The 21,530-nt window shown below is 35.1% G+C and overlaps 1 protein-coding gene across 1 annotated transcript; it reads left to right on the top strand.

The window, feature by feature from the left end:
* The first annotated feature begins 1,337 nt into the window (after positions 1-1,337).
* On the top strand, positions 1,338-20,618 carry LOC127855655 (uncharacterized). Its single transcript, XM_052391396.1, has 11 exons — positions 1,338-1,481; positions 2,455-2,579; positions 5,428-5,524; positions 6,578-6,683; positions 8,654-8,776; positions 9,522-9,629; positions 12,457-12,551; positions 14,166-14,250; positions 16,002-16,107; positions 17,800-17,874; positions 20,371-20,618. Exons 1-11 carry the CDS (start codon positions 1,429-1,431, stop codon positions 20,559-20,561), a joined length of 1,164 nt encoding a protein of 387 aa, XP_052247356.1. The 5' UTR covers positions 1,338-1,428; the 3' UTR covers positions 20,562-20,618.
* The last annotated feature ends 912 nt before the right edge of the window (positions 20,619-21,530 follow it).

Genomic DNA, 21,530 nt, shown 5'->3' on the forward strand with positions numbered 1-21,530 from the left:
TCCAGAATATTTAAATGAAATTATAACGTTTTCTCGAAATCACAAATATAACATAAGATCCGCCACCCATAACGATATTGTTAATACCAAAGAGAATACAGGTTATAAGATAAGAGCTTTTTCATACCATAGCATGGATATTTGGAACAGTATGCCAATTAAAATAAGAATGACATGCTCTATCTCTGCTTTTAAAAGGCAACATAATGCACATTAATTCTAATCAATGATATGTCATGTTATTTTCTAATCAATGATATTTCATGTGTGTCTGTCTTAAAGGCAAAATGTGTGTTATGTATGGTGTAAAAAAATATTGTTTGAATGTTTAACTTGTTATAGACCTATTTGTGTATGTTATTTTAAAAAGGCCACATTGTAAAAAATGTATTGATTCATCTGCATAATATTTATAATGTGTCATTGTCTGTATGTGTAACCTTCTGTAATAAAGCTTTTATTATTATTATTATTATTATTATTATTATTATTATTATTATTATTATTATTATTATTATCATTATTATTATTATTATTGTTATTATTATTATTATTATCAGTAGTATTATCAGTAGTATGAATGTAAACGAAAACAAAGCAAGTGACGTCGACGTCATACAGTAAAGTTACATCGTTTGGCGGAAAATATAAGATACTAGTTTATATATATATATATATATATATATATATATATATATATATATATATATATATATATATATATATATATATATATATATATATATATATATATATATATATATTAAACACATACTATTACAATATACAAAGATGTTCACTGTTGATGCATCAGCCTATTAGTAATAATATAATATAAAAAAAACATTGTAATAGGCAAACATCAAATGTATATACGTGAATTATGCTTATGTTCTATATGTAATAAAACAAACAAGTTTGTTTACAAACATATTAGAAGAAATATATTGAATTCAATCGAATTCGTGATGTTTACATTCACTTATGTTATGGTGAAAAGGATGATTTCTAATTACCAATTCATAATAACTCATTTATTTTTGACAAGGAATACAGGGCTGTTTTTTTTATTCACCCTACCAAACAATATTTGAACAACAATCTACCAAAACCACAATAAGGTAGTAAAAGACAAGGGTGAATATCAACCGTAGTAAAACAATAAAGTTACTACATGTACTTTATGAGTATAACGTAATCCAATAACTTAAACACATCAATACACAAATGGCGAATGGTTTAAGGTCCTCTCACAAGATGGTCGTCAGAGGTAAACAAGGTTATTACCCTCTCGCGTCTTTTAACAATATTACGGAAATTTTAACCAGGATTTTGACGTTCGTATGTCGTTGACGTCATTCTTTCATAATGACGTTACGTTTAACGTCGTAACCACAGAAATACCACTGTCTGAAAGGTCTTGGCAAAATGGAAATAATAAAAATTCCGAGATTGCACACATGGCACGAAGAGAACGCCGTGTAAGTATTGATATAATGAACCTCGTTCTGGAAAAAACTGGGCTTATATCAATCCGCACAGGCTTATCAGGGACGACACTTTCCGCTTTTATGACATTTTTCGTTTAAATAAAGTCTCTTCTTAGCAAAAATACACTTAAGGCGGAATGTGTCGTCCCTGAATAGCCGTTGCGGACTGCACAGGCTAATCTGGGACGACATTTTACGCACATGCATTATGCCCAGTTTTCTCAGAACGCGACTCAATTGAGCTTCATTCTGGAAAAACTGGGCTTAATGTACGTGCGTAAAGTCTATACAGGCTGATCAGGGACGACACTTTCCGCATTAATGGAATCTTTCGTTTCTATGAAGTCTCTTTTAAAGGAAAATCCAGTTTATGTGGAAAGTGTTGTTCCTGATTAGCCTGTGCGGACTTCGCGGGAGAAGTTGTGGCGACTGTTATGCACATGCATTTAGCCCAGTTTTCTCAGAACGGTGCTCAATTGTGTGAAATGAGCGGAGACGTAATGGTTTGACATCATCCGATTCAGCTGTAGAAAAACTACAAGTAGATTGTAGTCTTTGATGTTGTTGATAGAGGTGTTGACAGTGGTATGGTAGTGGGTGTGGGTGGTGTTAGTAGTAGAGATTGTGTATAAGAAGTACTAGTAGTAGTAGCAGTAGTATGAGTGGGGGTGATGTTTTTGCTGGTGGATGTGTCGGCGGTGACAGCAGTAGTATCATAAGCATAAGCAATATAAGTAGAGGCCGAAGCAGCAGGGAAGTACCATTAGTGGAACACTTATCATAATTAGGTCTCCAACTAAGTTTACAAAATAAATCAAACAGACAAGAATAATCAAACTTTCAAATAATATTTATACGATTAATTGATATTTCCATTTAAACACATAAAATAAAGGACATCACAAAATGAAACGAGATGAACACGCGAATGTTTAAATTACAATTTTCAGTGCTTCTTTCATAGGTTCCGTTCGTTAGAGAAATTCCTCGAGTTGTGTAAGCGTCTGTGTAGAGGGCGCCACCAGACCGGAAACGGAGCGGCACCGGTCGTCGTGTTGAAGGAAATCTTGAACGAGAAGAAATATCCAGGTTATATTTCAATTAATCATTTTGCATTCATACGTGTTTGAAAGTTTTGCCTATCTAGAGAGTTATTTCCCCCCTTCTGGTTTAAACCAGATTTAAAGATCGCACCCATGCTTTTATGGTCATTTTGGTGCATTTCAATGGGGACTACGTTAAAAGATGAACGTTTGCCGTGCTTTTATTGAAGTACTGTGCTTTCGTCGAAATCTCATTGCCGGGACACTGTTTTCCAAGAGTAATACTTAAAACTATAGATGAGTTGCATAAAGTGGGGTAGATAAATAACTGGACTAGATTATGAAAATTTAATGTGTTTCCATTTTTGTTCAAAAATATTAAGTTTATCGTTGTGGAGGGCTATTTCTTTTTCAATTTGGATCTTTAGTTTTAAATAATTTATAAAACAGTTTTGTTTTTTGTATTTCATGCTGAATATGAAATATTTCATTAATATAATTATGTAATTCACAGTGTTATTAATTTCTGGTATTGTATAAGTATTTACACCGAAACTGATATTTAAGAGAGACAGTTTTATTCTTAATTGTTGTTTCTCTAGAAAAGTTGTCAATTGGTTCCATACAGTTTGAATATGTTTACACTCCCAGAAAATGTGTTCTATTGTTTCAATATGTTCGCTGCATATATCACATGCATTTGTGTTGGATAGGTTGCACTTAAAAAGGTATTTATTTGTAGCTATGATTCTATGGACATATATATATTGAAAATTTCTCAGTGTGCTATCTATAGTTGTTTTATACGGCATGTAAATATTTTTTTCCAATTTAAGTCTTGTTCTTGAAGAAAGATTTGCCATTTATTTTGAATTTTGGAGTTTTCTAGAGGGTTTTTAATTTGTAGTGTGTAGAATATTGTGTTCGTTTTGTTTTGTTTCGCAAGTATGTTTTCTACGAATGATGTTTGAGTACATGGTGTGTTATTTGTATTGGTTATAGATTTAATATGTATTGGTATGCTTTTGATTAATGTGTAATACATTAGGGAATTGCTTGAAGGTATTCCGTATATGTAACATATATTATCAAAGGAATAGAAGTCCTTAATTCTGTAATCGTACAATTGGTTGACATATTTAATGTTTCGTTCAAACCAATGTTTATAGAAAAACGTCTTATGGTTTGAAGTTATGTCTTTCTTGTTCCATAAAATAGTTTTACTGTTGGTTTCGGTTTCTAGGTTATGAGTAACATTACTCCATGCCGATAGAACACTAGATAGAAATATGTTTTCATTTGCAATTTCATGTAAAATATTATTGCTGATGTTACATTCAAAAAGTAAGGAATCACCATATTTTTGTAAGATTTTCCGGTAGAATAATTTCCATTTACTCGTATTGGTATTATCTAGGTATCTTTAAACCCAGCCGCATTGGATTGAATTCAAGAATGAGTTAATGTCCGTTAATTTGATACCTCCATTTTCTACTTTTACTGTCTACTTTTTCAGTGTGGCTATGTAAAGTTTATTTTCGATTGCAATTAGTTGAAGACGACAGCTCCGTCTTTATAAATAGGTTCGCAAAATGTGATATACAAGAAAGGGCATTTACAATTCTTTGAACGCTTTCAGTTTCCTAATGCATGCTAATGGGACCCAATGGGTATTTGAATTAGTGTAATACAACCTTAAATATACTCGTTAATTGGAAGTATTATAATTTTATGACACGATAAAAGATTAACCCATTTATGCCAAGCGTCTAGAAAAATGCCTTGGCAAACAGCGTAGACCCAGATGAGACGCCGCATATCAGGGTCAGCGCTGTTTGCTTAAAGGAATTTCTGTAATAAATATTCTAAATATAGAAATAAGAATACTAAAAATCCCTTATTTTGGAAATAAATTGATCCAATTCAGAAGGATGTGAGAATCCACTAGGCGTAAATGGACATTACTTCATTTTTTCGCAAAATTATAAAGATAATTAGTAAGGCGCTTGACTATTTTAACGTACCAGAAATGATGTTTTGGAGCACCCATAATACTATAAAGACGTGTCCTGTCAACACTATGCCACATGTTGTTATTATACAAATTAAATACGATACCCTTGGTGTAGCAGATATACGAAATTTGAGGAGGTGCTATATAAATTTGATAATTTGGTGAAATCTATATGATTTTGTCGATTTCTGAAATAACCGAAGTTGCTCCAATCTAACCGACTTTGTCGGTTTCTGAAATCACCGATTCTGTTCGATAAAACTTTTGATTATATTGCAATAAACTAGGTTAACTAGATAAAAGGCCAAATTATACCAAAGTTACCGAATACTACATTCATTCTCTTTTGGCCGCACCTTAGAACAAAGTTACCGAATATATCAGTCTCTTGTGACCGCGCCTTAAACCAAATTCTAACACGGCACGCGACTCGTTTTCTATAGACAAAGAAGGAAATCAAGTGTGGGTTTTTCTGCAATAAATTATGGGCGGAGCTTAATGTTTCGAAAATAGTTCCGAATAAATAAAGAAAATATTGCAGTAATTTGCACGTGCTAAAACCCGCTCTAAAAGAAATGTAATAAATGTAGCATGCATATAAATGTTATGAAACAACAAATTTTATATTTGGTGATAAGTTGTATAACCACGACTGCAAAAAATGTTATTTGTTAAGAAATGTAATTAAGAAAACATTTATAGCATGTCAGCTTTTCAGTAGCATCAATAAACGTGACGTCATTTATGCTTCGCACTCGTGATTTAATTCCTACGCATCTATACTCCTTACTGTGGTTTATTCGACAACAAACCATGATAGAAACATATTATTTCTTAAATAACCGAAAACATCCGTCTCATGTGACCGCACCTGTTTCAGTACCGGAACTGCAAGTGCTCTACTACTCGCTCAGGGATGCGGCCTTCTGTTACCGACCACCGGAAAGCAGGCTGGAGACGGGCAGTCATACCGAACTGTACGTATGCTTGTGAGCCGCGCTATTGAAAAACCGGGCTTAAAGCATGAGCGTAAAGTGTCGTCCCAGATTAGCATGTGCAGTCCGCACATGCCAATCAGGGACAACACTCTCCGCCGAAAGTGGATTTTCGCTATGAAAAGACTTCATCTGAACAAAAAAAATCCATGAAAGCGGAAAGTGTCGTCCCTGATTATTCTGGACGGGCTTAACAGGCTTATATGAGACGACACGTTACACTAATGCTTTTAGCCTCGTTTTCCCAGAGCGAGGCTCATATTTAGTTTATAAAACGGGTTGATGAGGTGATTTTCGACGCAAAAACATGCCGAGGAGACCCATTGGTGCCTTTTTAACAGACCAAAATCTCGAACGATTAAATACCATTTAGATGCTCTTGTGACCTGGCATTTTTAATTGAAGTGGAGGAGAATATCGGAAATAGCATGTTTCTGTGCTCGCCCTTCTGTTTTTCTGTATGTATGCGTATTTCAAGTGTAAGAAGTACTTCCGACTTGTGGCTGCATTATGTGAGGACCCGGATTGTGTCCGTACACGACTTAGTATTATTTCGGCGAATGATTATACATGTAAACACCAGCCCTTTTTTAATTGATGATATTCAATGTCGGCATGGTCTTGCAGGGTAAGGAACACCTTAATACACGAGGAAAAAACACATACCCATCGTTCAGGTTTGGTGACCACCAACCTACCTCTCAAACGACGGAATGGTAATCGAGCCCGTGTGCCCGTATGCATATTTAGACATGAGCCTCGTTCTGGGAAAAAAATGCTTATTGCTGATGCGTAAAGTTTCATTCCACATTAGTATGTGTAATACGCGCAAGTTAATCACTGTCCGCTTTTATGTATTTGTTCGTTTTAAAGAAGTTTCGTCTAAACAAAAATCCATTATAGGCGGAAAGTGTCGTCCCTAATTAGCCCGTGCGTACTCATCATTAATTAAGCTCTGTTTCCCCAGAACGAGAATTCCATATAAAACGTTATAATCAGGCGATCGTTTTCAAGACCAATCAAAATATACTGCAGATTCCCGGCCTCCGTGATTGGGCGATGGGTAAAAGAGGTTACAACTCTGAAGAAACTATGCGATCAGTACTCGGAGTTAGTTTCGCATTTCATGGACGTGCAAGAGGTATACATATAAATTTATCATAACTGTTTTTAAAATAAAATTTAACGTTTTAATACATGCACCACCAGCCATATGTTCTGATGTTTTCCTCGCTCATTTGTGCTTTGTGGTTGTTGTTTTTTTTCGAAAAAATATTAATAAATATGACCAAGCAATTAGTAACAATCGTCAAGCTTTATAATCAGAATACTGCTTTAACATTTTAATGAGGCTATATATCCTAGTATAGAATTTCGAGACTCCTTACTTGGCTTGTTTACAGCGATAACGTTATTTATGTACTTTAGTTGTATCACTTGTCTCATTTACTTGTCTAATTATATTAAATTTGAAATGGATGAAGGTCACTTTATAGGCATGGTATTACTGGACCTACAGAAAGCGTTCGATACTGTTGATCATTCTACCCTTATTATGAAACTTGAAGCCTTAGGCCTCAGTCAAGGTATTCTGCGTTGGTTCAGGTCATATTTATCTGATAGGCAACAACTTCTTGATGTGTCTGGTACCTTCTCACAGCCTTGTATGATTACATGTGGTGTCCCACAAGGGTCCATACTCGGTCCCCTTTTGTTTTTAATTTATATCAATGACATGTCCGCAGTGGTCAAAAACAAATTGTCACCATATGCGGATGATTCTGCTATTTTGGTTTCTGGGAAAAATAGGTCAACTATTGAAAAAGAATTGACAAAAGATCTTGAAACTGTTAGCCATTGGTTAGTTGATAATAAATTGTCCCTGCATCTTGGTAAAACTGAATCTATCATATTTGGGTCTAAGCAGAAACTTATGCACAATAAGGATCTTCATATTACATGTAATGGCCAGGTTATTAATTCAACTTTATCAGTAAAATATTTAGGTGCCACCCTTGATCAACATTTAACTGGTGAATCCATGGTTACTTCAATCATCAAAAAGGAAAATGCCGGGTTAAAATTTATGTACAGGAAACAAGCATTTCTTACAGACCACACTAAAAGACTTTTGGTTTCTTCACTTATCCAGTGCCACTTTGACTATGCGTGTTCCTTCTGGTTTCATGGTTTAAATAAATATTGAAAGGATAAGCTCCAGGTCACCCAAAACAATTTGGTCAGATTTGTTCTCAATCTAGAACCCAGGTCTCATATCAGCAACCAACAGTTTGTTTCTTTAAACTGGTTACCAGTTTCAAAAAGAGTGGAACAAATTACACTATGTCATGTATTCAAAATTAAGCATGGCCTATCTCCAAGCTAAATGAGTCAAAACTTTGTAACTCAGGATTCTGTTCATACTTATAGAACCAGGTCTAGAGAACATGGGTCATTTGTGCCTCCAAAGGTTAAAAGTTTTGGGATTAAGTCATTTGCTTACAAAGGATGTAAGTTATGGAACATGTTACCTCCACATATAAGGAGTATTCCCACTTTCGATACTTTTAAAGGGGCGGTAAAGAACCACTTTTTAGAATTGTGATTTTTGTCCTATTTATTTTTGTTTTGTTTTTAACTCCTAAATAGTCCCAAGAGTAATGTGATATTATTTTATTATTAACATTGTGCTTTTAGCCTGAGATAACTACATAGGTCAGTTACAATAAGGCCTTTCATTTTTATCTTGTTACATTGTCATAATCAATTGAGCAACAACATAATTTAGTCATCTTTATAACTACCTTTGTTCTTTCATATTGTGATGATTATTTTTATTTTGTTTTCATGGTTCATGCCTCTCTATGTCAGACCACCATCAGTAGAAAGGACCACAATGGAAACAAGAGATTATCATCTCTTTTTTGTGTCATCCTTGATTTTGATGTGTACTGACATGGTTCATCACACAGCATTTCATTAATAACATATGTTGTTAAATTGTAATGTGTGTATGTGTTGTTGTATTATGTTATGTTGCATATTATCGAAATAAATATCTATCTATATGTCAGTGCCCTCAGCGCTTTGATTTCTTTAAATGACAAACAGCGCTGCTGGAAATCCCGAGACAAACTCAAGTTACACGCCAGTATGCTCGAGGCCGCCGAAATGTCGCTACCAAATTACGTAGACACCGCCAAAGAATATGACGCCAGGAAGCTAGCTATCAAAGTAGGTTGCACACAACCCCTTTTGTTGCAGATTCAAGTATAACGTGTAACGTATTTATTGTAAAGAATACACGCATTTTCTGCTGTGGTCTTTGATCTGCATACATTTGGGTCTTAACTAAGTCAGCGAATTAAGCCGTGCCCCGTACCCCGTTTGAAGCTGTGTCGATTTATTACAAACTGTAGCGCAACTGAGAATTATATTGTTTTAAATAACTTTAAAAAAACTGTGAAATTAAGATCACGCGAATAACCGTAGCTGTTTGTTTTGTCTTTTTTTAAATGCTACAAACTTACACGTCATCACGATACTTCACGAGATTTTAAATGTCTTTATGTTAACATGATTGGCTTGCTTTGTTTTCCATACGTTAATTGTGAATAATTTTGACTAACGAATAAGCAAATGTCCTATATAAACTGAGGCGTTTTGTTTAAGCTTACCTAAAATCAACTTGTAGAGATTTGTTGGTGAGTGTACTTCTTCACGTCGTTCGCAAATTTGAACGTAGGTGTTATACAATGTATTATACTTAATAAAAGGTTACAAAAGTGTAGTGGATATGGTGTCCGCCGAGCGAAAGGTAGGTAACGGGATCGATCACACTGGGAGCGTTGTTTGGTTCCCCCATAGACACCAAATACCTTGTCTATCCAGGAAACGGACCCAAGAGCGTTTCAATAAGCCATGCAATCGACCCAAAATAAATAGGTTTAACGAACTACTTCATAAAAAACATTTTTAGGGGCTGAAAAAGGACCTGATTGATCGCCAGGCACGGCACCACAAGAACATCGTCAAGTACCAGAGCATGCTGGGAGAGGAAGCCAAACTGCGCGCGCATTTGCACGAGGTAATGGCTTCACTAACTGCATGCGATACATTGAAGTGTAAGGTCGTAGTTTTTGTTTTTATATAAAGAGGTGTGGCGTCCTTGCTATCATTCCATGCATGGCTTGTGACGTCGTTGCTTTCATTCTATACATGAACGTGTGAAGTCGTCACTTTAGTCACGAGGCAACCCCTCTGAGGAAGCAAGGGACTTACAGTATAACAACACATATGCATATATCCGAAGTTTGTATTATTCGATTTTATATCGATATTCTGTTAAATGTTGATATACTAGGTTTTTCGTAATATTTGGATCTAACAACACGTGCGCAAAAGATATGATTCCCTCACCCTCTCTGTGTGTCACTGTAAATTTACGGTGTATTTATTTATTCTTACCATTATGATTAAACATGTCAATACAATTACAATGCACAATTAAAACTGAATTAAAAGACAAACGTAACCAACGCTTATGAATACTTAAATTCTTCTCCGATGGAGAGGTACGATTTTGACAATAAATGTTTGTTAAAATATACCGATAATGTTGTTATCACCGTTAATCAGGCAACACTCACCGGGTTTCCATTCTAATGCGCGTAAATAAAAGTACTGAGGCAAACGACTTCCTTATTAAGTCACACGCCACATAAAGCTTAAATGTTGTCTAACGAAGACCTCGTTGTTGTATTTTTTTAACATATGAATCGTTGTTAATTACCGGATGAACACTGTTTTTATTAAAACAAAAGAAACGCTGTTTAGAACATTTTATTAGGTTGTTTTTTATATATCAAATTAGCCGTTCTTTTGCTGTAACAGATGTATTATTGTTTTAACTGACGAACTATGGGTTTTAAACATATATATTTTTTAAACAAATTAATCGTTTTTTAACAGATTAAACGTTTGGTAATAAGAAGATTAATAGTTATTTTTTAAAACAGATGATCAATAGTTTATTATAATATTTACAGCTGTTTGTTTATAGATGAACTTTTTTTTTATAGATTAACCGTTATTATGAACTTATTAACAGTTGTTTATTAACAGATTAACTGTTGTTGATTTACTTAATTACATGTGTTTGTTATAAGATTAACCATATGAACATTTGTTTATAATAGATTATCAGTTATTTATTTACAGACGAACAGTTGTTTAATAACAAATGTTCAATTGGTTATTTACAAATATATCGTTTTTTTTAAATTGAACATTTAAGCATTTCAAATTCTAATATTTTTGCTATAAAATCTTCACTGTCTATTTTCAATGCGTATTCACTTATTTCGGAAATAACTTAAACAAGAAATATCTTTAAAAAAGATATACGGCGTAAATAGTTTAATGAATGAGATCAAGGATAGCGAATGTCTTTTTCTGTGCAGTTCTTAGCTGCATCACACGCAGTACGGGATGTTACGGGGAGTTTTCGCGGCTTATTTTACATTATAACATATTGCTGGTCATAAACCTATAGATACAAAACAGAAAACCAAAAGAAGAATGGAAGTGAAATTTAAACATATGAGTCAACCGGCCACACGAGAACAAACCTGTTTTAGTGGTCTGTCGGGCATTGCTATTTGATTCGATTATTAACAGTATCGAGAATCATCGTGCTCATGCTTAAAGTGATATTATGGGCATTTTGCACTGTTGAATTGAGCTGAAAAGAATTAACAGGTCAAAATAGTTAGTTAAAATGTGGTTACTGATCAATTATCTGCAACTCACCTTGCTACCAGTTGTTTATAAAAATATATTTTATATTCGATATTCTTACGTGACCCACCCAGTCCTGTAAGCCGAAATGATCCGTAAAACAATATTGTGTCTTTGTGTCGTATGAACAAATCTGCACTAAAACTAAATTTAGGTTCAACTCGTAAACGCATGATCAGTTGTCAAACGAAAGTACGGTTAATATTCAAATGCATTATTTTTCTCTTTCTGGTATATTGTTTTAGTATGTTGATGCTGCATTAATTACTATAAGTGTATATGAAGTAGAAACATCAAAAATAATCAACGGTTGCGATAGACACCTATAAACTGTTACATGCTCATAATATCACTTTAGTACATTAGGCAATATGGTGGAATAATTATTGTTAAATTTATTAAAAATAATATTTATCATTGTATTGTTGAAAACACATTAAGAATCTATTATTGACATACCATAATTATATTGCTGAATATCTTCTTTTAACATATTTCTGGTCTAAAGAAAATTCCAGGTCACCTAGTTCACGGATAGCGTCTTTATTATATAACGATTATTTTACTGACCGCGAACTCCGGTGATGACCTGTATATAAACTCTGAATGTCCGCGAATTGACCCGAAACCTCGCGGGTTGAAATGCAATTCTTTAAAGTGAGGCATCGCTTCCACTGCTCTTTATACTTTTACATGTTAACATGTTGACAGGAATATGGAAGTAAGTACTAAATATGAGCGCATAGCCTTTTAAGTATAAACGCTTTGCGCTGGTAATACTCTGAAAATAAAAGGTGTACGCACAAACTGTATTGATGTCGAGAATTGAGTGTAAAACTGTTCTATCTATTAAGCCTTTTCATTAGAGATAAAATTGTTTCATACAGTAAAACAGTGTTACAAAGACGCGGATATGTTTCCAATGTTCTGGTGGTATACTCAAATCAGCCAATGGAATAAATGAAGTGTATTCATTCGTACCTAGCCGCGGGAAATTTTATTTGAATTTTATTGGACACTTACAAAGGTCAAGTCAGGGTGAAAAGCTGGCTTATGCAGCTTACGCCGAAAAATCGTAAATAAGTACTTCAGAAATCGCCACTCATTATTCACAGATTTCGGAGCAACTCGAAACGGAGATCGTCACGTGCCTTTGCGATCACGTGACCAAGGCCTGGGCTAACCTGTGCCGAGCAACGCACCCGCTCTTGTAAGTCAGTAGTAGAGAATTTGTGTACCGTCCGTGCATATGCATGGGTCGAGTTCTGAGAAAACTGGCATAATGCATGTGCGTCAAGTGTCGTCCCTGATTAGCCTTTGCAGTCCGCGCAGGCTAATCAGGGACGACACTTTCCGCCTAAATTGGACTTTTGCTAAGAAGAGACTTCATTTAAACGAAAAATGTCATACAAGCTGAAAGTGTCATCCCTGATTAGCCTGTGCGGACTTCACAGGCTAATCTGAGACGATACTTTACGCACATGCATTATGTCCAGTTTTCTCAGAACACGACATATATGAGCTTCATTCTGGAAAAACGGGCTTAAAGCATGTGCATTAAGTGTCTTCCCTGATTAGCCTGTGCAGTCCACACAGGCTAACCAGGGGCGCCACTTTACTCATACGCTGGCTTTACATTTAATCGTCAATAAAGAAAAAACTTAAATGTTAATTATTGGAACGGAAAGGTACAACTATTCACCGAACGTCACGGATAATCACATTCAAGCCGACTTGATCAGTTCGTGGAACGCTTGACTACAAACTCGAGGATCCCGATTCCCGGTTTGATATCGGGTCCAGTCACATAACTTGTACCGGTTTGCTGATTACCGGTTATCATGAAATCCTTTTTACGGCCATTCTCCCGCTGCATCTGATTTAAGTAGGGCAGTTGTCAGTTACTTGCATAAGTATGTGTACTCAATTATTCGAAACCAGCCTACCTAAGGGAAGTGGGTTTTGAAACCCTACTACCGAAGGAAAGTGGTTTTCGAAACCAGCCTACCGAAGGAAAGTGGGTTTCGAAACCAGCCTACCGAAGGAAAGTGGGTTTCAAAACCAGCCTACCTAAGTAAAGTGGGTTTCGAATCCAGCATACCTAAGGAAAGTGGTTTTCGAAACTAGCATACCTAAGGAAAGTGGGTTTCGAAAACAGCCTACCTAAGGACCGTGGGTTTCGAAACCAGCCTACCTAAGTAAAGTGGGTTTCGAATCCAGCATACCTAAGGAAAGTGGTTTTCGAAACTAGCATACCTAAGGAAAGTGAGTTTCGAAACCAGCCTACCTAAGGAAAGTCGGTTTCAAAAGTAGCCTACCTAAGGAAAGTGAGTTTCGAAACAAGCCTTCCTAAGAAAAGTCGGTTTCAAAACTAGCATACCTAATGAGAGTGGGTTTCGAAACCATCCTACTTAAGTAAGTGGGTTTTGAAACCAGCCTACTTAAGTAAAGTGGGTTTTGAAACCAGCCTACTTAAGTAAAGTGGGTTTTGAAACCAGCCTACCTAAGGAAAATGGGTGTTGGTCTACTGAGTGCCTTAATATGACTCAAAACAACGGAAAATCCAACTAAACAAATTCACAAATAAAATCAGGTCGACTAGTTAATAAGCAAGTGTAAAAAACGTTGCATTCTAAACTTAGAATACACAATTCAATAAAATTTGACGAAACATTGAACGGTAAAAACATTGACTAAAATAATTTTTATTTTATATGAATTTTGAGAGAAGACCGACAACAAAAAAGCGTCTATGTATACGTATTTTTCATATTAACGTATGTTTACATGTATTCAACTGAGCTATTGGGTTCTGTCCACGCAGGTTTCAAAGGGTGCTGGATGCTTTAGAGTTAAGCAGGGGCCTTTACTGCTACACCACCACGTTTTTCCTAATGAACCTACCGCCAGTAAGTTTGTAGCATGAGCCTCGTCATGAGAAAACCGGTCTTAATGCTTTGGGCGTGAAGTTTCATTCCAGATTAACATATGCAGCCCGCATAGGCTAATCAGGGACGACATTTTCCGCACAATCTGGATTTATTTAGAAGAAACTTCAATTTATCAAAAATTAAATAAAAAGCAGAAATTGTCGTGCCTGCGGACAGCACAGGCTAATCTGGGACGACACTTTACGCACATGCATTACATCAATTTTCACAAACGAGGATGCTATAATTTAAAGGAATTGAGGGTATTTTGTTAGTCAGTCTATGGGTGAGTTTAATGAATCATGATATGAAATGACAACAAGTATCTCATGCTTTTCAAAAAGCAAAGAAAATTAAAATATACGTAAACGTCATGATAAAACCGGAAAGTTGTTTACATGCCATGACGTCACATACCGTTTCAATGTCAGTTCATACAAATAAAGTTTTTGGTCTGTCAAACAAAAAATAGCCACTGAAAAAGCTTTAAAAGCTTTATTGCACATGTTTTATAACACTTCTTTATGGTTATATATATCACACAGAAAACAAGATACAGCATGTAATAAAATGACGTCGTTCTTTTATATGACGAAATTGTTTTATAGGATCCACCACATTTATGGTTGAAGCGCAGTTGTAATTGCATCATTACACATAATTGCATCTTGCAACACGCGCACTGTTTCATTATAAGACCGCACCTGCAATGCGAACCTTTCTTGTACAAAATAATGTTGAACGTTTGCATCGGCTCACGAATAGCTAAACATAATTAGAAAAAAAAACAATTTGCACCTACATGTACAACTGCACCTCGACCATACTTGTTATGAGTTTCCTCACAGGGCTCAATTCCAAGCGTTTCCAAGATAATAAATCAATATTAAATTAAGTTGTACGTACCCTTAAAATATGTTCATACTTAAAGTAACATAAATACTCAAAATCAACGAATACTGCGCAAAATATTTCGTAAAATAAAGTTTACCCATAAAAATATTCGTTCCTTATAGCAATAGCCAAAATTTCAACGCTAGATGTGGTATGGTAACATAGATTCAACGAGATACAAAATGTATCGTATTTATTTTTTGTGGCACAATATACTCTATTTAAATTTCCTGAAACGATATATATTCATACGACACAAATACACTTACATGGGACATTAGTATGTGTTGATTATATTGTTCCACCAAAAACAAAAAAGATAATTTTATATCTTGTTAAATCTATGTTTCCAGACCACATCTAGCGTTGAAATTTGGGCTATTGCTATAGGAAACATTGATTTTTTATGTGTTAACTTTATTTTTTGAAATATTGTTCGAACTATTCGTTGGTTTTGAGTGGTTTGAGTGCTTTTAAAATTATTAGACAAAATTTATATGTTTTTAAATATTCATTATTTGAAAAGCATTTGCAATGACAAAGGGAAATATTGCAAATCTAAATATACCAATCTTTTCATATTAAATTTCATTTAATTGAAAATAATTATATGATCGAATGAAGCATATTGATCGAAAAAAAAATTGTAAGTTTTGAGAATTGAACAAAAATATATAACAAATCAGCCTGTTATACCAAAACGTTTAGGGTCAGAAGACTGGTCGGGATTGTGGAGATAAACATCTGTTTAACGACTAATTAATAAAAAGAAATTCAGATTTTATTCGCATGACTATATTGTTCGTTTAAAGAATTAAACGGTCGATCCATTACAGGACGATGTTTGCAGTAGCAATTTCAACAAAAAAGTGCAGCGGGCTCGTTTTGAAAAATCGTTGTTTGCTCAACATACGACAGGAGACGACGAAGACTCAGGATACGGTACGAGTCGACATTTTGAGAATTGAGTCACGGTGTGGTTAAACTCGTCTCAATGCACGTGCGTAAAGTGTCGTCACACATTAGCGTGTGCGAACTGCACAGGCTAGTCTATGACGACACTTTACGCCTAAACTGGATTTTCGCAAAGAAGGGACTTCCCTTAAACGATAAATACCGTAAAAGCGGAAAGTGTCATCAATGCCGTCCGCACAGGCTTATCTGGGTCAACACTTTACGCGGTTTCATTAACCCATTTATGCCTAGCGTCTACAAAAAAGGCCTTGGCAAACAGCGTAGACCCAGATGAGACGCCGCATAATGCGGCGTCTCATCATGGTCTGCGCTGTTTGCTTAAAGGAATTTCTGTAGGAAATATTCTAAATATAGAAACAAATATACTAGACATCCCTAATTTTGAAAATAAATTGATCCAATTTGGAAGGATGGGAGAGTCCACTAGGCATAAATGGGTTAACGTATATGTGGGATTGATGCTTAGCGATTATACCTCTCAGTGCCTTTTTTTCAATAAACAATTAAAGGGGCCTTTTAACAGATTTTGGCATGTATTAAAGTGTCATTAAATGATTTACATTGATAAATGCAAACATTGGATCAAACAAGCTCCAGTAAAAATACAACAACAATACAATTGAAAAAAGAGAAATAAAGTAATCCTTAACTGGGCTCGAACCACTGACCTCTGGAGTAAAAGTATACCGCTTAGACCACTCGGCCATCCGTGCTCATACTATGAGTCATGCATTTTATACTTTAAATATTAAGAAATCCTCGTAGAATCACACAATATAACGACAACAACAGAACTCTCCAAATTATTTAATCGTTTCGCGTCGCAACGCTTTATACTTTTGAGGTTTTTAAATCGTCAAAAGATGCATATAATGGATATTTTAGAGCATGTTCAATGTTCAGTATTACCGTTTCCTCACAAATAGCATGACTAAAACGTAAATTTGCGATTCTGAAACAACTTTTTTTAAATTGTGTCAATTTACCAAAACGTGAAAAGGCACCTTTAATAGTTCGTCGCACTAATTCTAAATGCACGAAAGTCCAAAAAAGGGATTTTGAGAAAATCGCTTCTAAAGTTATGAAACAACAAACCATATATTATAAAACAAGATATTTTTATGAAATTTTGACTGGTGGTTCAGATGTATTCAATCTATCAATTTGCACAATTTAAAGACAATTATATTAATTAACAATTACATTCGCGAATATTTAACGTAAATTTTAAAGAAAAGTTTTGAGTTTCGTGATTATGGAAATCACATAGTTTACTTATTTATATAATCCTACACAAAGACATTCGCGATTTTAGAATTAAAATATATAGAAAATTGTCACGTTTCGTCAATGTTGAGGGGTCAATAATGCCTTAGTAGACAAAGGTACACATATGCCGTTTGCTGCATCGCGTAGAGCTCGTCAAGCCCGACACAATGATACTAAATATGCCATTTTTGAAATTTTTGACATTCGCGACTTTAGAATTAAGGTGACGGGTTATTTGTCAATAACACACTTTTGGATAAAAATACTTCTAGACCATTCGCCACTAAGAGTGACACCACTTGATCTTCGTAATTTTTGTTGTTTCGCCGCTATAAATATGTCTAGGGATTCTCATCGTGTTAACAGCAATATGCCCATCTCGCCTTTCAGAATCCTGCAACATCCGAGTGTGCATCAATGACCGCCCAAAAACGATTCCAGAATATTTTCTGAAACTGAGCCCAGGTAACATTATTATTTTTCACAGTTGTCACAGAAAATAAACACATTCAGGGTTCCCGCCGGCTCAAAACAAGTTGTCGCCACTTAAGATTCACGCTTTTTCAAAGTTGTAATAAACGCATTATATTCAGCTGCGAATTAATAACAACCCGACCAGACAAACTTCATATCACAGAGTTTTAACCGAGGTTACTGAGTTTGAACCAAGGTAACTGAGTTTAAACCAAGGTAACTGAGTTTGAAACCAAGGTAACTGAGTTTGAAAACAGGTGACTGAGTTTGAACTAAGGTGACTGAGTTTGAACCCAGGCAACTGGTACTGAACCCAGGCAAGTGAGACTGAACCCAAGTAACTGAGTTTGAAATCAGGTGACTGAGTTCGAGCTATTTTTGTGCTTGCAAGATGATTATCATCAAATGTATACCTATTTGCCTGACATGCACTTTTTATAAAGGGGTATTTACGTATGAAAATGGTTCCACCGTTTTGATGGTTACTTTTTCTAATATTTACATATCGTCCCTATAAATAGTAACACATTGGCGACACGAGCGGGCCGATATTCGTATTCGGCGGGCCGTCAGAACATAATAGATTGTAAGTTACAGTACAAACATATGTGAGAAAGCCTCTTGAACACACAAATAATTAACAGAAACGTCATTATTTTTAAGCATATTGCTTTTACAAAATATTATGGTATCGGCATTTAAATTACCTCCGTGTAACATCGTTTTATTTCATAAACGACAGTCTGTCTTAATGTTTTCCGAGTATGTACGTAAAACTGCGAATATTCGCTCAGAAAATAGATGGAATAGTGGTCCGAATACGCAACTTTATCAAATGCTTCCGTGATGTTGATGTAGAGCGTTCTCTTTAACCACAATAGGTCCCGGTTCGAACCCAAGGTAATCTTTTTTCTATCAACGTTTTTCTTTTTGGATGGTATAACAAGTTTAGACTACTCCAAATATTTGAGTGTTGTTAAAAATACATTCAATGACATTAAAAATACGAAATGAGTCACTTTATTTCTCCCCTTGTCATTTACATTTTGAATCTAGCATTTTGAATTGCAATGTTTACGTGCGTAATTCCTTCCCGATCTGTATCGTTGCAATATTAAAGTCCCATAAACACTCAAAATAAACGAATCTTTCGAGATTTGCTTCGGGCAGCTTACGAGACCACGTCGTGCTTCCGACGCTGCCCGAAGCCAATCTCGCGTTCGCTCGTAAACGTTCGGATATCGTCGCGGACATTCTCATGGGATATATTGTAACACAAAAAAATAAAAACAAGCATTTTGTATCTCGTTAAATCTATGTTACCATACCACATTTAGCATTAACATTTTGGTAATTGCCTTAAGGAACTCTGATTTGTTTATGGGTTTACTTTATTTTACGAAATATTTTACGAAATATTCGTTGAATGAGAGTGTTTATGGGGCCTTAATATATCGGAGTTGTTCTATTATGACTTTGTTTTCATATATTTAAACGTTTGTTTGAACAATAGATATGTTATTTGAAAACTAGGTAATTCGGAATGTCAATGCTTAGGTGACCAATATGAATTATTTCGGACCGATTGCCTTTAAAGACAGTTGCATTGTAAATAAGATATGTTTCATATGTTTAAACAACATCTAAAATTCTCAACTGCAGCACGGATCTGGCATACTCATTTGTCGCCAACGTGGTTGCTATTGCAAACGAGGCTCGAACTTTAAAGTTTTACTGTGAAACTAAAATAGTTCATTTTCTATAAAATATTCAATATAAAAACTACTATGTCTAAAGTTTGTATTTCTGCTTTGTTTTTATTTAATGATTTTACAAATGACTTATGACTAGGGATTGTTATTTTTCTGGTTTCCCGCGGGAAGATAATAACATTTGTGTGCTAATATTTTCTTGATTCCACTTGTTATACCTTGGTTTTGAAGTCCTTAACAATAGGAAATATGCGGAGAAAGAACAGAAAATTAACATGCCGTATACATACACCTTCAATACCTTAATTGTGACGGATATATGTTGTGCATGTGTTTCTCTTTCGTGAAAAAGCTACATGAATTCTCAATAACGGATTTTAACGAATATCCGAATATCCGGATACTGTGCTAGTATTCGAATAGTAATTCAGTCTGAATTGCTCTGTTTAAAACCAAGACTATATATTAGGAAAATAACCAATAGAGTCTTCAATTTATGGCTTAAAAAGTTATATTAAGATATTTAAAATAAATCTGTCCCGAAATAGTGCGAGAGGCATTTTAAACTTTTATCATCTCACTCTAAATCAGCGGACGCTTTATTGCGGAGGATTCCGGAATTAGTCGATGTATCACAATTGCCTCTCTCGCTTTGCATGCGATTTCGTGAAGCTGAAAATGTTTTCATTGGACAAGATTGTGTGTCGCCTTTGTTTATTCCGAAGGATTCCGGAGAAAGTCGATGTATCACGTTTGCCCCTCTCTCTCTCTGCAGGCGATTTCGTGAAGCTAAAAATGTTTTCATCGGACATGTGTGTCGCCTTTGGTTACCAGAAGAACGGCAGATTCTCGTTCAAGAAGTGGGGCTTCATTTACACCGACACCATTATGGATGACAGCGAGGACGCCGAGAGTGATCCAGAAATGGACAGCACAACGACGGAGTCTACAAACAAGCTTCTTTAGTCATTAGCTCACCGAGCATTGGGAATGATTAAACTAGAATATATTATTTAAATATAATTGTTTTTGTTCCTTTTTTTTTGGGGGGGGGGGGGGGGGGGTGGGGGGAATATATGTCTGCAGAGCACTAGAAATCATAAACAGAAAAGGTTTACTCCAAAATTATTGTTTGTTTGGTTTTATTTATTCGGGATTTTTGTGGATTTACCTGTTAAACTCGTCATCTTATCCAAGGACAGTTGATTAAGTTGGCGAAGGACTTTTACAACACGAACTCATCACATCAACTTGTATACCTAGAAAGAAAAATATCTTACCTATTGAATGAAACTTGTAAGGGGTTGTTAATTTCAAACAAATAATATTGTGTTCAGTGCGGGTTTTATGGTACACCGATGCAGCCTATACCGGATAGTCTCGGTCTTTATCGGACAGCTGGTTTCAATTGTCAGTGATTGTCTAAAATCGGCTTCTTAGCATCCATATTTTATTTTAAATGACATATTATAATAAAATATAACACCATTTAAAAAGTAAATTTATCGCATAAAGTGCATAAGATTCACTTGAACATATTTTGGCTACTTTCGTTTCGTCGCCAAATCAGTACCTTCTTCCAGTGACATCGTTTCGCTTTAGTTAACAGTTGTAAATTTCAATTTCGAATCAACTAAAATAAAACATGAATTGACTACACAATGAATGTCTTTTCGGATCAAATTGTAAAAAATACTACACAATATAATATTAATTACACTATTTTCCGACGATTGTAAACCCATCCGTTATTCCCTAAATTCCGTTATTGACCAATCGACTTTAAATGAATAAAGGTAGAATAGAAGCTGATTTAATAATTTAATACTACCCATCTTGTCATTTTATTTTGTAAATTAGAATGCATAAGAGGTGGATGAGGAAGAAGAAGAAGAAGATGATGATGATGGTGAAAAAGATTATGATGATTTATAA

This window comes from Dreissena polymorpha, chromosome 13 (assembly GCF_020536995.1).
Source record: "Dreissena polymorpha isolate Duluth1 chromosome 13, UMN_Dpol_1.0, whole genome shotgun sequence".
Classification (NCBI taxonomy): domain Eukaryota; kingdom Metazoa; phylum Mollusca; class Bivalvia; order Myida; family Dreissenidae; genus Dreissena; species Dreissena polymorpha.

Excerpts from the sequence above, each read along its gene's own strand:
- LOC127855655 (XM_052391396.1), top strand. The coding sequence starts at position 1,429 with ATGGAAATAATAAAAATTCCGAGATTGCACACATGGCACGAAGAGAAC. Across the intron at positions 2,580-5,427 it reads GAACGAGAAGAAATATCCAG|TACCGGAACTGCAAGTGCTC; the intron begins GTTATATTTCAA and ends CACCTGTTTCAG. Across the intron at positions 8,777-9,521 it reads CCAGGAAGCTAGCTATCAAA|GGGCTGAAAAAGGACCTGAT; the intron begins GTAGGTTGCACA and ends AAACATTTTTAG.